The 16,045-nt window shown below is 48.4% G+C and overlaps 2 protein-coding genes and 1 long non-coding RNA gene across 3 annotated transcripts; all 3 read left to right on the top strand.

Moving 5' to 3' along the window:
- Positions 1-7,735: 7,735 nt before the first annotated feature.
- Positions 7,736-11,408, top strand: LOC116862105 (KRAB domain-containing protein 4-like). The gene is made up of 4 exons (XM_032849243.1): positions 7,736-7,777; positions 9,828-9,954; positions 10,224-10,363; positions 11,130-11,408. Exons 1-3 carry the CDS (start codon positions 7,763-7,765, stop codon positions 10,349-10,351), a joined length of 270 nt encoding a protein of 89 aa, XP_032705134.1. The 5' UTR covers positions 7,736-7,762; the 3' UTR covers positions 10,352-10,363; positions 11,130-11,408.
- LOC116862098 (zinc finger protein 300-like) lies at positions 11,407-12,227 on the top strand (the record flags this gene model as incomplete). Its single annotated transcript, XM_032849225.1, has 1 exon — positions 11,407-12,227. A coding segment is annotated over one exon (777 nt), but the record flags the coding sequence as incomplete, so codon positions are not given.
- A 1,001-nt stretch (positions 12,228-13,228) lies between these two features.
- LOC116862106 lies at positions 13,229-15,418 on the top strand. Its single transcript, XR_004381591.1, has 2 exons — positions 13,229-13,545; positions 15,067-15,418. It is a non-coding gene; the product is annotated as an uncharacterized LOC116862106 (long non-coding RNA).
- The last annotated feature ends 627 nt before the right edge of the window (positions 15,419-16,045 follow it).

Genomic DNA, 16,045 nt, shown 5'->3' with positions numbered 1-16,045 from the left:
TACACAGCGGAAATGCTGAATCACCTCAACTGGAGGTGTCCGTGTGGACGAGAGGTCCTAATGGGAAGAATTTTGATAAGTGTGATCCTATTGAAAGAATTCTCTAACGTTGTGTTTGTTGTATATAAGTCATTATGAAAATGGTTATTTTAAAATGGTAGATGTGTTTTAAGTATGAAAACTTCTGCTTTCTGCTGTGTTGGTACGGCAAGAACCAGATTGACTCCCCGGCCTTCAGCAGCTAGAAACTGTAAAATGTATGTGAAAGAATGGTTTAGAGACCTATGGCAAGCAGGTGTCTGTGATCCCCGGCAGAAGGTGGACAGAGTGAGGCGCGCTCCCAGGCTGCCGTTCGGGGAAGGGAGCACATGCGGTCTTGTCGAAGAGAGCTGCTGACTTGGCCTTTGGAGAGGCCACAGTAGCTAGAATTTATGGGGAGAGGAGAGGAGAGCGCTTTCTAGAGAGAGGGCTGCAGAAACCTACAAGGAGTCCCCTTGAGTCTTTTGGCTTAGCGCTGATTGGCATGTGTGTGAAAGGAAAAGTCGTGCTGGAAAGCAGGAGGCTGAACAGGTCCCAGAAATCAGTGCCAGGCTGGGAGTAAAGTTCCCGCCAGCTAGAGTGGAAACAACTTTGAACACGTGGGGCATCAGGTAGGATTCCCAGAAGACTATGATCTTGTGAAGGAACTAACGCTAGATTCAGAGCTGCTCTGGACCCACGATGTCTGGCATCCAGAAACTTCCTGACACGCGAAGAAACTATGAGAATACGACTTGTAGCCAGGACAAAAATGAGCCCGTAGAAGAGACATAGAAGAGACTGAAGCAGTTGGCATAGGATAAGGGTGTTTGACTAGCTTTTGTGAATATAGAGGAAAACATGAATGTGACAAGACCTGAAGTGGAAGGTGTATTTTCAAAACCCCAAGTGGAACTTCGCAGGATGAAAACAGTGGTAATCTGAAAATTAAAAACAAAAACCGAACAAACAAACAAAAAAACCACACCAATAACCAAAAAACCCAACTCTGGATGGAATTAAGAACAGATAAGACACAGAAGAAGAGAAATCGATGAATTTAAGTAAGAATAAAAAAAAAACTAACTGTCCAACTGATGTACAGAGGTAAAAAGCCTGGGAGAAAAGAGAGGAGGGGTCCATTGTAGTGGGAGCAGGGTCCTAGCAGGAGAGGAGGGGCTGGGGAAGAGAAGTAACAAGGGAGCTGAGTAAGTGACAGCTGAAATTGTTACCCTTGGGATGAAAAGTGTCACTGCACGTATTCAAGGAGTTCAAAGGACCCCAAACAAGACACACCATAAACCCTGCTGACGGACATCATAGTCAGATGGAAGAAGAACAGTTACAAAGCACCTCGGGAGAGACAGGGCGCGCTCACAGAACAGAGTGCGACGGCTCGTGGGCAGAGGCTGCTCAGGCTGCGGGGCAATGCAGTGAGTGACGACTTTGGATTACTGAGGGAAAAATAAAGCCCCCGCACCCTGGTATTTGTCTGTTACCCATCAAGAAGACCTCTCCAAAATGAAAGCAAAAAAAGAGGCTTTTTCAGGAGAACAGAATTAGAGAATTTATTAGCTGTAGGCTTTCCTCCAGGAAAATTTAAGTAAGTCTGGGGGCCGCAGGAAAGGAATGCTGGCTGGAAATGTGCATCTACAGGAAGAAACGAAGAGTTCTGGGAGTGCCGAATACGTGGTAAATATAATAGATTTTTTTTCTCGTTTTAAAAGGGTAATCCATTGTTTAAAGCCAAATAGTGACAGTGTGTTGTGGGTTATGATCTATTTAGAAGTATATGACAAAAACAACACTTTGGATGAACTTTCCAAAGTAGTTGAATTGACTATTCCTCCGAGTCCGAAGCCTGCTTCCCCAGGGCTCAGGGTGACTCGGATCCGTAGCAGCTGCGCACAAGTGGCCCGTGTGATGGACCGGCATGTGTGCCGGCGCTTGCCCACCCTCCTCTCTCTGCTCTGCACCCCAGGGGCTGTCCCTCTAGGGTTCCTACTGAAGTGTGAACGCGGGAGATGCTAGATCGCCCGTGGGAGGAGAGAGGCTGGACAATTCATTCCCCCCACCGCCTCCCTTTCCTGGACCTTGGTTTTGGCAGAGTCTGTTGCTGTATGGCCCGGCTCCTGCGGGGTGGCCCTCCTTTGGGGCTGTAGACTCTCCCTTCTCCGCTCCCACCTCCCTCTCCTTGCCCTTCACGTGTCTCACCATCCCTGGCGGGCGTCCTTACTTCTGAACTCGTTATCTGTAAATAGTCGCTCAGTTAAATGGGCTTGAGTTAAAATTTGGAGCGCACCAGTTGTTTTCTGTGCCGTGTTAAGGTTGAGCACTTGACAGCATTTTGAGTGCCAGTTACTGGTGCGTGTGCCTCACAGGGCACAGACTGACATCTGTCAAGATTCCCCACACGAAATGTCAGTGTTTTCTCTCTCTTTTTTTAAACTATTCCACAGAAATTATAACAAGTAACAAAGTGTTTTGTGTTTTGTGTTTTGTTTTGCTGCAAATGTCCATGGCTGCACGGATTGTCATCTGCTACGTGTCCAATGGTCTTGCACTTAGTACTAACCCTTCTTCAGCAATAGAAGCCAAAACACTTATGAAGTCTTATGCTACCTCTGGATTAGCCAAGCAATTTACAGAAACACATTGGCGTTTATGTTCAATATGTATGGACAAGAAAAAAGGATAACCAGGTCCTGAGTGAGGTGGAAAGGAATGGTGCCTCACAGATCCCAGTATCTCCTTTAGAAACACTGCTGGGCATACCCTCATTCCATATTCTGCTACTTCTCTGTATAATTCATGTAATCTGTAACCCAGGTGCCAGTAAGAATTGCCACAGAGGGTCTCTAAAGGCTCCACACCAGGGCCCATTACCAGCACGACGGTCTGGGGAAGTCAGAGTCAGGTTGAAGTGGGCTGCCTTCGAGCCTGGACGCGGCAGCCCCGTCCGTTGTCACTTGTCAGATATCTCTTAGGAAGTTCACCTTTCTTCACCCTCTCTCACCTGGCCCTCTCCTCTTGGTACCTGGGCGGCTTTTGAAGGGAAATAATTGCCCTCAGGCTACACAGCTGCATTTTCTCTCCGGGTGCGCTTGCGTTTCGGTGTGCATTTTGAACTTTTCATGCAGGTCTTCAGTTTTGTGTAACCCTGAAAGACCCCATTCACAATCTTGCCTGTGCCAATAAACTTGTGTATTTCTCTGGTCCTGTCATTAAGGAATTCTCTAGCCAATGAAATCAATGTTTCAAGGTGTGGACATGTTTCGAACATAGCACTGTGACAGTTACCTGTAACGGCTTCTCTGTAACAGGACTGTGTCCTCTCTGTGTGATAGCAAAATGGTTTCCACCCGCACAGCTCTCCCCGGGCCCCCTGTATTTGTCACTTAGTGAAGGGAAAGGCCACGCTCACTCTCAGCTTAGAAGACTTGATCTCGTGATGTGTGTCTGCAGCTGAGAAGTAGGCCATGTAACATCTCATGACCAGCTCACAGCATGACAGGTAACTAAGTTACACGGTCCCGCATGTGTGAATCTGGTGATGCTGTCTGGTCATTGTTTATTTCCTTCATGGGGTCTGGGCAGTTGAGATGAGCTGTTGCTCCTTGTAGCCAGGCAGACTTGACATCTCTTCATAGAGATTGTTACTTTTAGAACACAAAGATGAAGTAAACAAGGGACCACCAACTGTATTGAATACCGAAATCACTATGCTTAGGTATTTTACAACACCTACGTCATCAGAAACGCCCAGCAAGGAGAGTGTAGCTACAGAAGCGGTCACCGGTAAGGTGAGAGGAGAATGCAAACAAAGTGACATTTGTAGTTTGAGGTTCTCATTTAAAGCCTTGCTCTCATTCCTCTCATTAAAATTTATTAACACATCAAGCTCAACTTCACGAGAAGATGGGGAAGCAGATTAACTGCTAGTGTATGGAAGAGAGTGGTCATGTTAATGGGACATGTAAACCATGGACTTGCTACCCCTGTAGCCATCAGCTGGCAGTGTGGGTGTATCTCCAAACCGTGGTATCACAGGCCAGCCCTATGTGGGTGAGCGAGTGTACATACTTCTCTCTGGTGTGTGTTTGCACAGAGCAGAATGTGGGAGGGATGACACCTGAGATCTGGGCCAGCAGTGCTTCACATACAAGGATGGGGCAGACAGCTGACGAAGAAGGTGGGGCTGCTGTCCCTTCTCTGTCTGTGCGCTGCTGGTGCGGGTCTCCACTGACTGGTACACCTAGAGAGCAGGGGCGCCCCAGGGAGCTGTGCTAGCTCACACCTATTGCCCACACTTCTCTGTGCTGTATTGGAAAACAAAGTCTCTGTACCTCTATGTTTACTGAGTAAACTGTTCAACGAATTAGTATGTGTGAGTGTAATCCTTGGTGACTGTGAACTCTAGCTTCTCTTCCACTGGGTATCCCAAACCAAGTCTGAGCTCTGCCAGCTTCCAACACACTTATCATCCACATACACCTGAAACGTACGGAGAAAAGCACCTCCCGATTCACTTGGCGGCCAGTGGTCTGCCTGGCCCTTGGTCCACCTGGCTGGGGTCTGGGGTCTGGGGTCTGTGCAGAAGAAAAGCGGCCTGCTTTCTTACAGACTAAACTAGAGACTCCCCTAATCCCTTGAAGCCTAAGTGAGTAGAACACGGGCAGTTAGCTCTAACCCCAGCACAACTTGTAAGGAAAGTGGAGGTGGGGTGTACGCATTCCGGATCGGATATCCCCCACTCGGAATCCCCACTAAACAGACGAGAAGCGTCTGGCCCTGCAGATGGGGGCCCCGACCAACCCCCTTGTCCGGTGCTCTGCCCACAGGAGACGCAGTTGTCCTTGGATTCCTTTCCTTTTTTTTTTTTTTTTTAAGATTTTTTATTTATTTATTGAGAGAGAGAGAGAGATCACAAGTACACAAAGAGGCAGGCAGAGAGAGAGAGGGGGAAGCAGGCTCCCTGCTGAGCAGAGAGCCCCATGCGGGGCTTGATCCCAGAACCCTGAGATCATGGCCTGAGCCAAAGGCAGAGGCTTTAACCCACTGAGCCACCCAGGCGCCCCTCCTGTCCTTTTCTTTTTAAGTAATCTCTGCGCCGGACATGAGGCCTAAACTTACAACCCAGAGATCAAGGGGGTCGGGCTCACCCGCTGAGCTGGACAGGTGCCCCACGTTCCTTCCTGTCTTAATGCCCTCCGCCCCTACCACAGGCCCCTGATTTGTTCCGTACCCGAGTGTGGGTTTAAGGCTTATGCTTTTGCCTCGCTGAGAGAGCTTCCGGTGGAAGAAACTCCAGCATTCGTTTTGAGGCGCGCACCCCCGGACTCTCGAAAAGCCAACGGGGCTGACGGCGAGGCCCGCCACAGAGCCCTCTGGGAGATGTAGTTCTGGGGCGAGAGGCACCCTGGGAAATGGAGTTCTGCGCGCCCTCTTCCGCGGTCCGCGGTGAGGCTCTCAGCGTCCGCGCCCCAGCGGGAGGGGGCGGGGCGGGAGGGGGCCTCGGTGTCCCCGCGGCCCCGTGGGGACAGCGTTCGGGGCCAGTGCGGTGTGGGGCGGTCCGTTGGGATCGGAGATGCCAAGGGGCGGAGGACTCCGGGGCGCGGGCGGCGGAGGCCGCGCGCCGCGGGTCTTGCCGCGTGGAGAGCGGCCGCGGAAGCCGGCGAGTGTGGAGGACTGCTGAGGGGCCTGCGGGGGTCGGGGACTGGGTCAGTTTAGGAGCCGGGCCCTAGGGCTGAGGGCTGGCGGGAGAGGGGACAGTGGAAGGGGTGTTCCGGGGAGTGCAGTTGCGGTGGGTGGTCGCGCGCCTTCAGGGCGGCGTTGGGGGCGTCTGCACTGGGGGAGCGCGGGGGGCACGCAGGCTGGCTGGCACGCAGGTGCCGGGGTGTGGACGTCCGCCGTCTGGACTCGGGTGCCTGCAGTGACCCGGGCAGCCGTGAGGCGAGGAAACTGGGTGCCTGGTGGGGTTGGTGCCGGCCAAGTGGACTGTGCTGCTTGGCGGGACCGCGAGGTTGAGTGTCCGCGGGTGACCGACTTGTGGATTGCTGGGGCCTGCTAGAGCGCTGCGAGTCGGGGGACATTCCCGGAGGAGGATCTTCTCCTTCAGTCTGTTACTGAGCCTTAGCGGGGAGTGGCTTGGAGGCCGGGGGCGGGGGGTCGGGGAGGTGCTGTGTGTGTCGCCAGCCACAGGCTCGTGAGGAAGTGAGTGTGGGATGTCCCTTTACCTCAGTGACTGCGGAAGCGGAGAGCCCCAGGGCTCCCCGGGGAATCAGGGTTAGGGTGGCTGGTGGGAGAGGAACTGGGGTTGATTGAGTGGTTGGGGAGGCCCGGGTGTCCATCATGACAAGAGTCCTTGGGTGCCTGGCTGGCTCAGTGGGTAGAGCCGGGACTCCATCTTAGGGTACTGAGTTCCAGTCCTGGGTCGCGTAGCGCTTGCCTTAGAAACCAAAGAGAATAGTGACTGTGGAACTGTGGGGCGAATGATTTGGTAGCTTGGGGGTGGAAGTCAGACATTGGTTGACATTTGGCTGTAACTGGGGGGCCCTGGGGTTGACTGGGGACAGAGGAGTTTTGGGCGACTGGGGAGACATTTTGTGGGGAGACTCCGACTGGTCATCAGGAAGCCTGTGGGGGTTAGTCAGTGTGAGGGTGAGCGAGGGAATTGACGGTGTAAGTGACCCGGTTGTGGGAGTTAGTGATGGCCCAGCTGTGTCTGAGCCACCGGCACTTGCAGAGCTCGCGGGAGCGTGACTGGTGGTGTAGGTGATGAAGGGCTGCGGGGCTGGCTGGGAGGTCTTCGAGGCTCATGACTTCGTGGCCCTGGGGGCCAGTGATTGAAGACTGGGGATGCCGGCATATCGGATATTGGTTGAGAGCTGACTGGACAACCTGTAGGGTATAACCAGGTCAGTGCTTAGGATTGTGGGTCTGAAAGCGGGTTTAAAAATGTAAGACTTCAGATCCCATCTTTGTAATATCAGCATGGTTTCCACCACCTATGAGAGACGTACCTTTGAAGGAGTGGCATTATTGATAATTGTTATCGATAAGAATTTTCTGATTTCTCTGTAATCACGTCACGTGATAATAAGAGCACTAACTAACTAACTAAACGAACATTTACTCAATATTTATGTGCCAGTCATAGTTCTGAGGTATTTACGTGTGTTAACTCCTGTAGAATTCTCAAGAACATCATGAGCTTCAAACGAACAACTTGTATTTTGAGGAGAAGCTCTGCTGAATTACTCGTTTCATCAGCTGCTGAATTCAGTTTCCTCTTTTCTTTATGCCTTTACTTAAAAGTGAACGTGATGTTCTTATTTTCTGTGGGCTCTATATTACACACACGCGCGGTCTCGCTTTCCCTTCCCCATTTCGAGAGAGAACGAGTGCTTGGTGGAATGCTGCTACAAGGGGGTGGGGTTCCTTCTGCATACCCCCTATTGAGTCCTTGTGAGGTCTGTGTAGAGCCTATAGAAAACCCACTCTGAGCTTTAAATGCAGGTGAGTTTCCAACAAGAGAGGGGTATTTGCGTCAACTAAAGAGAGTTTGTTACCCGACTCTACAGATTCTGGTTTCCGTGGACTAATTGGCTTGTCTGAGATAAAGAAATCTCTGGAGCAAGGGTTCTGGGTGAAGAGAATCCTGATCCGAGACCTTTAATTTGAGCATCAAGATAAGAATCCAGAAGATACGCAGAGCCTACAGTTCTCCCGAGAGCAGCAGAAAATGACCAAGTCCCAGGTGAGTAATTCATTTATTTCCTCGATTGTGGTTCCATACAATTCGCCCATTTTAAGTGAACAATTGACTGTTGATGGTGGTTGTTTTTCAGTAAGTTTAGAGACTTCTGCAACCATCTAATTGTTCAGCCACAATCTAAATTTAGCATATTTTCATCCTCCAGGGGCGCCTAGTGGCTCCGCCTTCAACTCAGGTCACGATCTAGGGCCCTGGGATCTAGTCCCACTTCCGGCTCCCTGCTCAGCAGGGCGTCTGCTTCTCCCTCCCCCTCTGCCTGCTGTTAGCCCTGCTTGTGCCTTCTCTCTCTCTTTCTCTCTCTCTCTCTCTTTCTGTGAAATAACTAAATAAAATCTCAAAAAAATATGAAAAGGACATTTTCATCCTCCTAAAAGGAAACCCCATCTCCGTAGCAGGTAATCCCCAGGGCCCCCGCCCCAGCTCCAGGCCCCAGCTCCTGGGTTTGCCCATTCTGCCCATCTCATATCCACAGGATCACATGCTATGGGGTCTTTTGTGACTGGCTTCTTTCATGTAGCCTGCTTTTAAGATGGGCCATGAATTAATACTTTATTGTCTTTTGTTGTGGAATAATATTCTGTTGTGTGACTGTAGCACGTTTTGTTTATCAGTTCCTCATTTGCTAGACCAAATGGCTGTTTGCTATTTTGGCTGCTATTGATACTACTACTGCCAACATTGGTGTGTATGTTCTCTATTCTTAGGTACATACCTAGGAATCGAACTGCTAGTTCCAGTGGTAACTATATTTAACATTTTAAAGAACTGATAGACTTTTTTCTAAGTACTGGGTTTTTTTTTAAGATTTGTTTAGGGGCGCCTGGGTTGCTCAGTGGGTTAAGCCTCTGCCTTCGGCTCAGGTCATGATCTCAGGGTGCCAGGACTGAGCCCCGCATCGGGCTCCCTGCTCAGTGGGGGGCCTGCTTCCCCTCTCTCTCTGCCTGCCTCTCTGCCTACTTGTGATCTGTCTGTCAAGTAAATAAAAATCTTTTTAAAAAATGATCAAATAAATGTATCACTTGGGGATGACTTCATTTATAAATAGTAGCTCCAATAATAAGGCCACTGAAGGGGCACCTGTGTGGCTGTCGGTTAAGCGTCGGCCTTCGGCTTGGGTCATGATCCGAGGGTCCTGAGATCGACTCCCGGGTCGGGCTCCCTGCTCAGCTGGAAGCCTCCCACTGCTTGTGTTCCCTCTCTCACTGTGTCTCTGTCTCTGTCAAATAAATAAATAAAAATCTTTAAAAAAAAAAAAAGAAAAAATAAGGCCTCTGAAGTTTCTCCTGCTAGGACACATAGAAGCAGACCGCCCTGGGCTGGCATGGCACTTGAGGGGTGCCATGAAAGACTACAGGGTCTTTCTGGGCTTCTGCTCTGCCATACTTTGCCAGTTGGCTTTCTGTGTCACACATGTTGCCTCACAGCTCAAGGTGGCTACTGCAGCTCCAAGTACAACGTCTACTTTAAGAGCAGGGAGAGGGACGCCTGGGTGGCGCAGTTGGTTAAGTGGCCAGCTCTTAGTTTCCACTCAGGTCATGATCTCAGCATCACAGATCAGGTCCCACATCAGGATTCGTGCTCAGCGCAGAATCTGCTTAAGACTCCCTCCCTCTCCCCCCACCCCTCCTCCTCCTCCCTCTTGCCCTAAAATAAATAAATAATTCTTTTTTAAAAATCGTAAAAAATAAAAGCAGGAAGAATAGTAGAGAGCAGAGGGTATTATCAGTGTGTCTCTCTCTTACCAGAAAAGCAGCAGCTTCCCCCAGGTGGCCTCGCACACTTCCTGAAGCCGTTGCCAGCACTTATCACGGGACTGACTCGAGATGTAAGAGAGGTGGAAGGGCAAAGGGAACGGTTACGATTTGTGACTGGGAGCGGGCGCGTCTGCACCCCTCGTACAGCTGAGGTTCGCAGACAGAAGGAGAGCAGCTATCCTGAAGGCTGCTAATGGCTCCTGCCCCGGGGTCTTTGCATCATGGTTTCACCGTCGGAAACCCACTGGTTAAGCTTTACTAGGAGCGTGCTCTTCCAGGGCCCGCCGTCGTTCGAGGACGTGGCTATGGACTTCACGTGGGAGGAGTGGCGGCTGCTGGACTCCACGCAGAAGGCTCTGTACCGAAGTGTGATGCTGGAGAACTGGAGCAGCCTTGTGTCCCTAGGTAAGGACACATCCGGTGTGGACTCGGCCCCGTCAGCTGGCTTTCCCTGTTTGTTGACTGAAAAATGGGACCTTTGAAGTATGTCATGACATAGGGCTTTAGTCTAAGAATTCAAAAATTCTTAGCCCTTTTTAGTCTCCAGAGTGTCTGTCCACGCACATCCCAAGTGAACATCTCTCACAGCCTCTGGAGCTAAGCATTTACTTATACTTCAGAAGCCGGAGCCCAGGAAATTGGGCCCAAGTCCTGTGTGATTTTTTCATACACAGGGTTTCAGCTCATCAGACCAGATGTGACCTTCAGGCCGGAGCAGGAGCAGCCACGGGTACATCCCGAGTCCGAGCTTTGCAGGCAAGGCCCCTGGGAGGTGGTGGAGTTAAATTCCAGCTGGAAGTGAACAGTGAAGACGGTGAGGGGTGGGCACCTGTGCAATATTGTTTAGAGAGTTCTCGAGATCACCAACCCTTTGGAAGTGACCCAGAGCCATTGAGATGAGCTTCTCAGATACGCAGATATCGTTTCTATCGCTTATCATGTGAGGAGAGGTCATCTGTCCTCCTTGGCTCTGATTTTAGAGTGAGCTATGCCTCTCTGGTCTGTCCTAAGGAGCTCAATCCCTCTTTCTCATGTTGGACTTTGTTCATTCATTTTCCTCTCCACACCAGAGACCTTATCCTGCTGATAGATCCCTTTTCTTTTCTCTTGGACACAGGATTCATTGTGATTTTTTCCCCTCACTGTTCTAATTCCCACATATTTTCTTTCCCCTTTCCTTGTAAATGCCTCAGATTACTGTTGTACTCCCACAGTCATTTCCTCTAGTCTCTCCTTCATTTCTTCTAGGCCTGTAACCAAAGAAATAACTTCAGTGTCCTCATTCCCTTCCTTCTAGTGCAACTTTTTATTGCCTTGTCTTAGGGTTGAGTGTGTGTGCAGATGAAACCCTTCGCCTGGAACAGATTATTCTATCATGGCTCCTAACAACCTGTTTAGTCCATTTTTTTCCTTCTCCTTGTCTATTGTCGGTTTTCTACCTCAGTTTCCATGAAAGCACTTTATTTAATTTTAATTCCCAAACATGTACCGGTGTGCATGATTATTTCTGTGGTTCTGGTTCATCTGGTTCACAGTTATTAAAGAATTCACTAAATGTGTTTAATTGTTCTCTTTTCTAGAATACTGGAAAGTTGATGATTACAAAGCATGGCACCAAGAAATTCAAGACAGGATTAAAAAATTGGAACAAGTTCGTGAAATGAATCCAGGTGGAAAAATATTTCAGTCTGGCATGAACCTTGCCTGTTTAAAGCAAAAATCCAATAAGCGTGTCTCAGCTGGAAAACATTTGAAATATTCACTAGATTTATTTACTCAGACTGGAAACAGTGGAAGAAAGAAAGCTGGTAAGGTCAGTGGATATAAGAAATCCTTTCTCTATACTGCACATGAAAAAACTCCTGTGGAGTAAAACACTATGAATGTAAGGAATGTGGAAAAGTCATCAGCAAGAAGTCACGGCTCATCGTCCATCAGAGAACACACACAGGAGAGAAACCATTCAAATGCTGTGACTGTGGCAAAGCCTTTTCCCAGAAGTCACACCTCGTTACACACCAGACAGTTCACACAGGAGAAAAACGTTATGGATGTGAGTGTGGGAAGGCCTTCGCTAGAAAGTCACACCTCATCACACACCAGAGAACTCACACGGGAGAGAAACCGTATGGATGCAGCGAGTGTAGCAAAGTGTTCTCTCAGACCTCACAGCTCATCATTCATCAGCGAAGTCACACGGGAGAGAAACCCTATGCCTGTAGTGAATGTGGGAAAGCCTTTAGTGGGAAATCACAACTTATCACTCACAAGAGAACCCATATAGACGAAAAGCCCAACAAATGCAGTGAGTGTGGGAAAGCCTTCAGAGAGAAGTCAGGTCTCAGTAAGCATCAGAGAATCCATTCAGGAGAGAAGCCCTACGGGTGCAGTGAGTGCGGGAGAGCCTTCAGTGGGAAGTCACTGCTGCTTCGACATCAGAAGACTCATTCAGGAGAAAAGCCCTACGGATGCAGCGAGTGCGGGAAAGCATTTATTTGGAAGTCACAGCTCCTCATACATCAGCGAACTCACACAGGAGGGAAGCCCTATGGATGCGACGATTGTGGGAAAGCCTTCTCCCAGAAGTCACACCTCCTCATACATCAGAGAACTCACACAGGACAGAAACCCTAGGAACAGTGGACGTGGGGCGCCTGGGGGGGCTCATTCGGTTAAGCGTCTGCCTTGGGCTCGGGTCATGATCCCGGAGCCCTGAGAGGGAGTCCTGCATTGGGCTCCTTGCCCAGTGGGGAGCCTGCTTCTCCCTCTGCCTGCTGCTCCCCCTGCTCGTGCTTGCTTGCACGCTCGCTCTCTCTCTCTGTCTCTCTCAATCTAACAAATAAAAATCTTTAAAAAAAAAAAAAAAAAAAGAAAGAAAGAGAGTGGCCATGAGAAACTTTTAAGGAAATAATCGTACTCCTCTCTATATCCTAGAATGCAATTATAGAAATTCTCTGAAGGCTGTGAGTATAGGAAAATTATTGGCAGGAAATTCTACTCCCCCCCCCCTTTTTTAAGATTTTATCCATTTCCTGGCATGAGAGAGAGCACAAGCAGCGGGGAGGGGCAGAGGGAGAAGCAGGCTCCACGTGGAGCAGGGAGCCCAATGCAGGACTGGATCCCAGGACTCTGGGATCATGACCTGAGCCAAAGTCAGACGCTTCACTGACTGAACCCCCCCCGCCCAGGCGCCCAAAGTTCTACTTCCTTAAACATCACAAAGCCCAAACAGGAGATTGAACCTGTGTGTGCAGTGAACGCAGCAAAGACTGGTAAGAAAAGTGCTCAGCAAATAGTCTAGTCTCATTGTAAATCAAGTTACTCATATTGAGGACAAAAAATGATTTAAAAGAAGATAGAAAAATTTGTCCATAGAAACGTTTAAAATAATCAATTTCCAACTCTGATATTGGATCTCTTAAGGAAAAGATTATTCAATTTTAAATAATAAGCATATGAAACTTTAAAGATATGTATCTGTGTGTATATGTATGTTGGCAATGATGACAGTCAAGTAAAAAGCCTGTTGCTTCAGAGGGATATAGAACTTACGTTCCTGAGTATGGCTACATGTTATACATTTATATATTCTCATAGCACGTGTAAAAATAATCTGTGAGCATGGTGTATGTCATGTTTATGCCACGGCGTCTGTGAACAGTGCTGCACATTGGGTATCGTTTGTACCATGACCGTAGAAGATACTCTGGGCCAAATGATGTATTTCTTATTTAACAAGTAGTATAAGTTATATTGCCAGATACTTTTAGGCACATGTAAATGAGTTTGAGAACTCTTAACCGTGCTCTCTCTTCAATAATAGAAGCTGGAATTTTTCAGTAAAATCTCCTGCCTCCTCTGAGTGCCCAGTTTATACACAGAACTGCTGTTCATGTTAGACGCGCGAAGGCAAGAAGACACATGAGCGTGCGACAGAGTGAGCAACAGAGAAGCTCTGAACAGCACTGCTCTTCATCTGAATGTGTGGGAAATAAGGTTCGTAAAAAAGAAAAGACCCACAGAGCATCTCCTCCTGTTATTTTTCAGTGGGATTTCTATACAGATTAGTTGTAGATAGGTCAAATGTAATAGAGCTAAGAACCTGTATTTTAGGTTAATATGCAAAGACATCATGTAATACTGTTCTCTTTGTCAGTCTTTTAATGTTTTCCTAGAGTAACTTGCAAATAATTAGAAGAAACTCTATTAAAAAAAAATAAACAACAACCGTGTAGTTCTATAGGGTTACATGCAGAGACTTTTGCTAGGGGAATTAGGATTTTTGATAATTTGATTCAGACATTTTATACAGATGAGACTTTAGAAGTCAAGGTACCTGGGACGCCTGGGTGGCTCAGTTTGTTAAGCAGCTGTTTTCGGCTCAGGTGGTGATCCCAGGGTCCTGGGATCGAGTCCCACATCTGGCTCCTGACTCAGCAGAGAGCCCGCTTCTCCCTCCCACTCTGCCTGCTGCTCTCCCTGCTTGTACTCTCCCTCTCTGTTAAATGAATAAATAAAACCTTAAAAACAATTCTTAAAATAAAAAAGAAGTCGGGGCGCCTGGGTGGCTCAGTGGGTTAAGCCGCTGCCTTCGGCTCAGGTCATGATCTCAGAGTCCTGGGATCGAGCCCCGCATCGGGCTCTCTGCTCAGCAGGGAACCTGCTTCCTCCTCTCTCTCTGCCTGCTTGTGATCTCTCTCTGTCAAATAAATAAATAAAATCTTAAAAAAAAATAAAAAATAAAAAATAAAAATAAAAAAGAAGTCGAGGTACCTTATTGTTTGTAAAAGAAATCTCTATTTAATGTACAAGAAATCTTGCAGTGCACAAGGTATTATCTTGCTTTTAAATAGGCCAACCTTAAGTTTAATTTGTAAATAATGTATCTTGAAAATGCCAAAAGCCTTTCTTGAATGTTGATGAAATTCAGAGGTTTGCATCACACCCTAAGTGTATGATTTACATTCATGTTTTTATTCCATTTTCCCAGTTCTGCAATTTGAGCTATAGCAGGATTATTCTAAAATCGGCTTGGGATGTAATCATATTTATATTAAAATCACCTTAAAGTTTATATTTATAATAGGGACGCCTGGGTGGTTCAGTTGGTTAAGCGGCAACCTTCTGCTTGGGTCATGATCCCAGGGTCCTGGGATCAAGTCCAGCATCGGGCTCCTTGCTCTCCGGGAAGCCTGCTTCTCTCTCTCTCCCTCTGCCTGCCACTCTGCCTGCTTGTACTCTCTCTCTCTCTCTCTGTCTGTCAAATAAAGAAAATATTTTTAAAAATTTATATTTATAATAGATTTTATATATTTTATATATGATAAGTTATATATTAAAATAGACACTAAAATTTAAAACTTAACAATTGTATTAACTGGTGCTATTAAATGTGATTATTAAAATTGAAGGTAATATTATTATATCCAAGCTGATTTTACCAGTTTTGTTCCAGAGGGATTGTCCACGGGGATTTAATCATCACTGATGCCTTCTCCTTGTTCTTCTTCATCTTAGGTCAAGTTACAGAGGTAGATGGGAACATCTGTGAAGTAGAAGGCTATGACCTCCTGAGGGAGAAAAATGCCCTCCGATCCAAACGTTCCAGAGAAGCAGAGTGGCTTTCCGGAGACACACTATCCGCCCATGAGGGGAGCACCATCCCAGGGTGCTCGAGTGAGCATGACTCCCTGGTCAGCCTGGGATGCAGGTGTGTGTGCACGTGGGCAGACAGGCACACACACCCTGTCCTGCTGATACAGTGTGCACGGTGGCAGGTTACTGCTGTATCAGACATGCTTTGCACTTACTTCCAGAGTAAGAGCCAAAGTCACTTTGTTCCTAATTAAATTGCTTTCTCTCTGCCGTGGACATGTTGTACAAAATGCTGTTTGTGTTAGAATCTTCTATTTCTCATGTTTCCCGCCCTGTTGGGTGTTCTCAGATGCGCCATAGTGGAGCCCTACAGTGTGTGAGTGGCAGCCTGACCAGCCTTGCCTGCCGGTGGCCTCTCCCACTTGGCATCTGGCTGAGAGAGAGTCTTGGCCTGTCCCAGCCCTGAGCCCCTCAGGGCCAGCATGTAAGTAGGACAGTTGTTTTTCCTGGAGGGGAGGGTTGGGGCCAGAAATCAGGAGGCAATCAGGGGGGTCCTTCAGGGAATGGCTGGGGCTCCCTGGTCGCCTGCACACCGGCCCTCCCTCTGTGTTAGGTCCCTCAGGCCACCAGCCCAGGCCGCCCCACCTTCCCCTAGGTAGGCTCCCTGTGGCTCTGTGGTTTTCAGACAAGCCTTTCCTCCTCTCCGAGGCTTCTAGCTCCAGGCTTAAAGACAGACACCACAGTCATTCCAGCAGATGGGCTGATCAGGGACCCTGCTGGATCCCAGGACCCCAGGACCGTGCCCGAGCCGAAGGTTGGCGCTTAACCGACTGAGCCACCCAGGCGCACCAGCAAAACAAATTTTAAATCTGGTTTATGGAAAACGCTTTTTACCCCTCAT

Source organism: Lontra canadensis, unplaced genomic scaffold, assembly GCF_010015895.1.
Source record: "Lontra canadensis isolate GAN:19392208 unplaced genomic scaffold, GSC_riverotter_1.0 scaffold220, whole genome shotgun sequence".
Classification (NCBI taxonomy): Eukaryota; Metazoa; Chordata; class Mammalia; order Carnivora; family Mustelidae; genus Lontra; species Lontra canadensis.
Note: the sequence above shows the minus strand (reverse complement) of the source record. Positions and strands in the feature narration are given on the sequence as shown.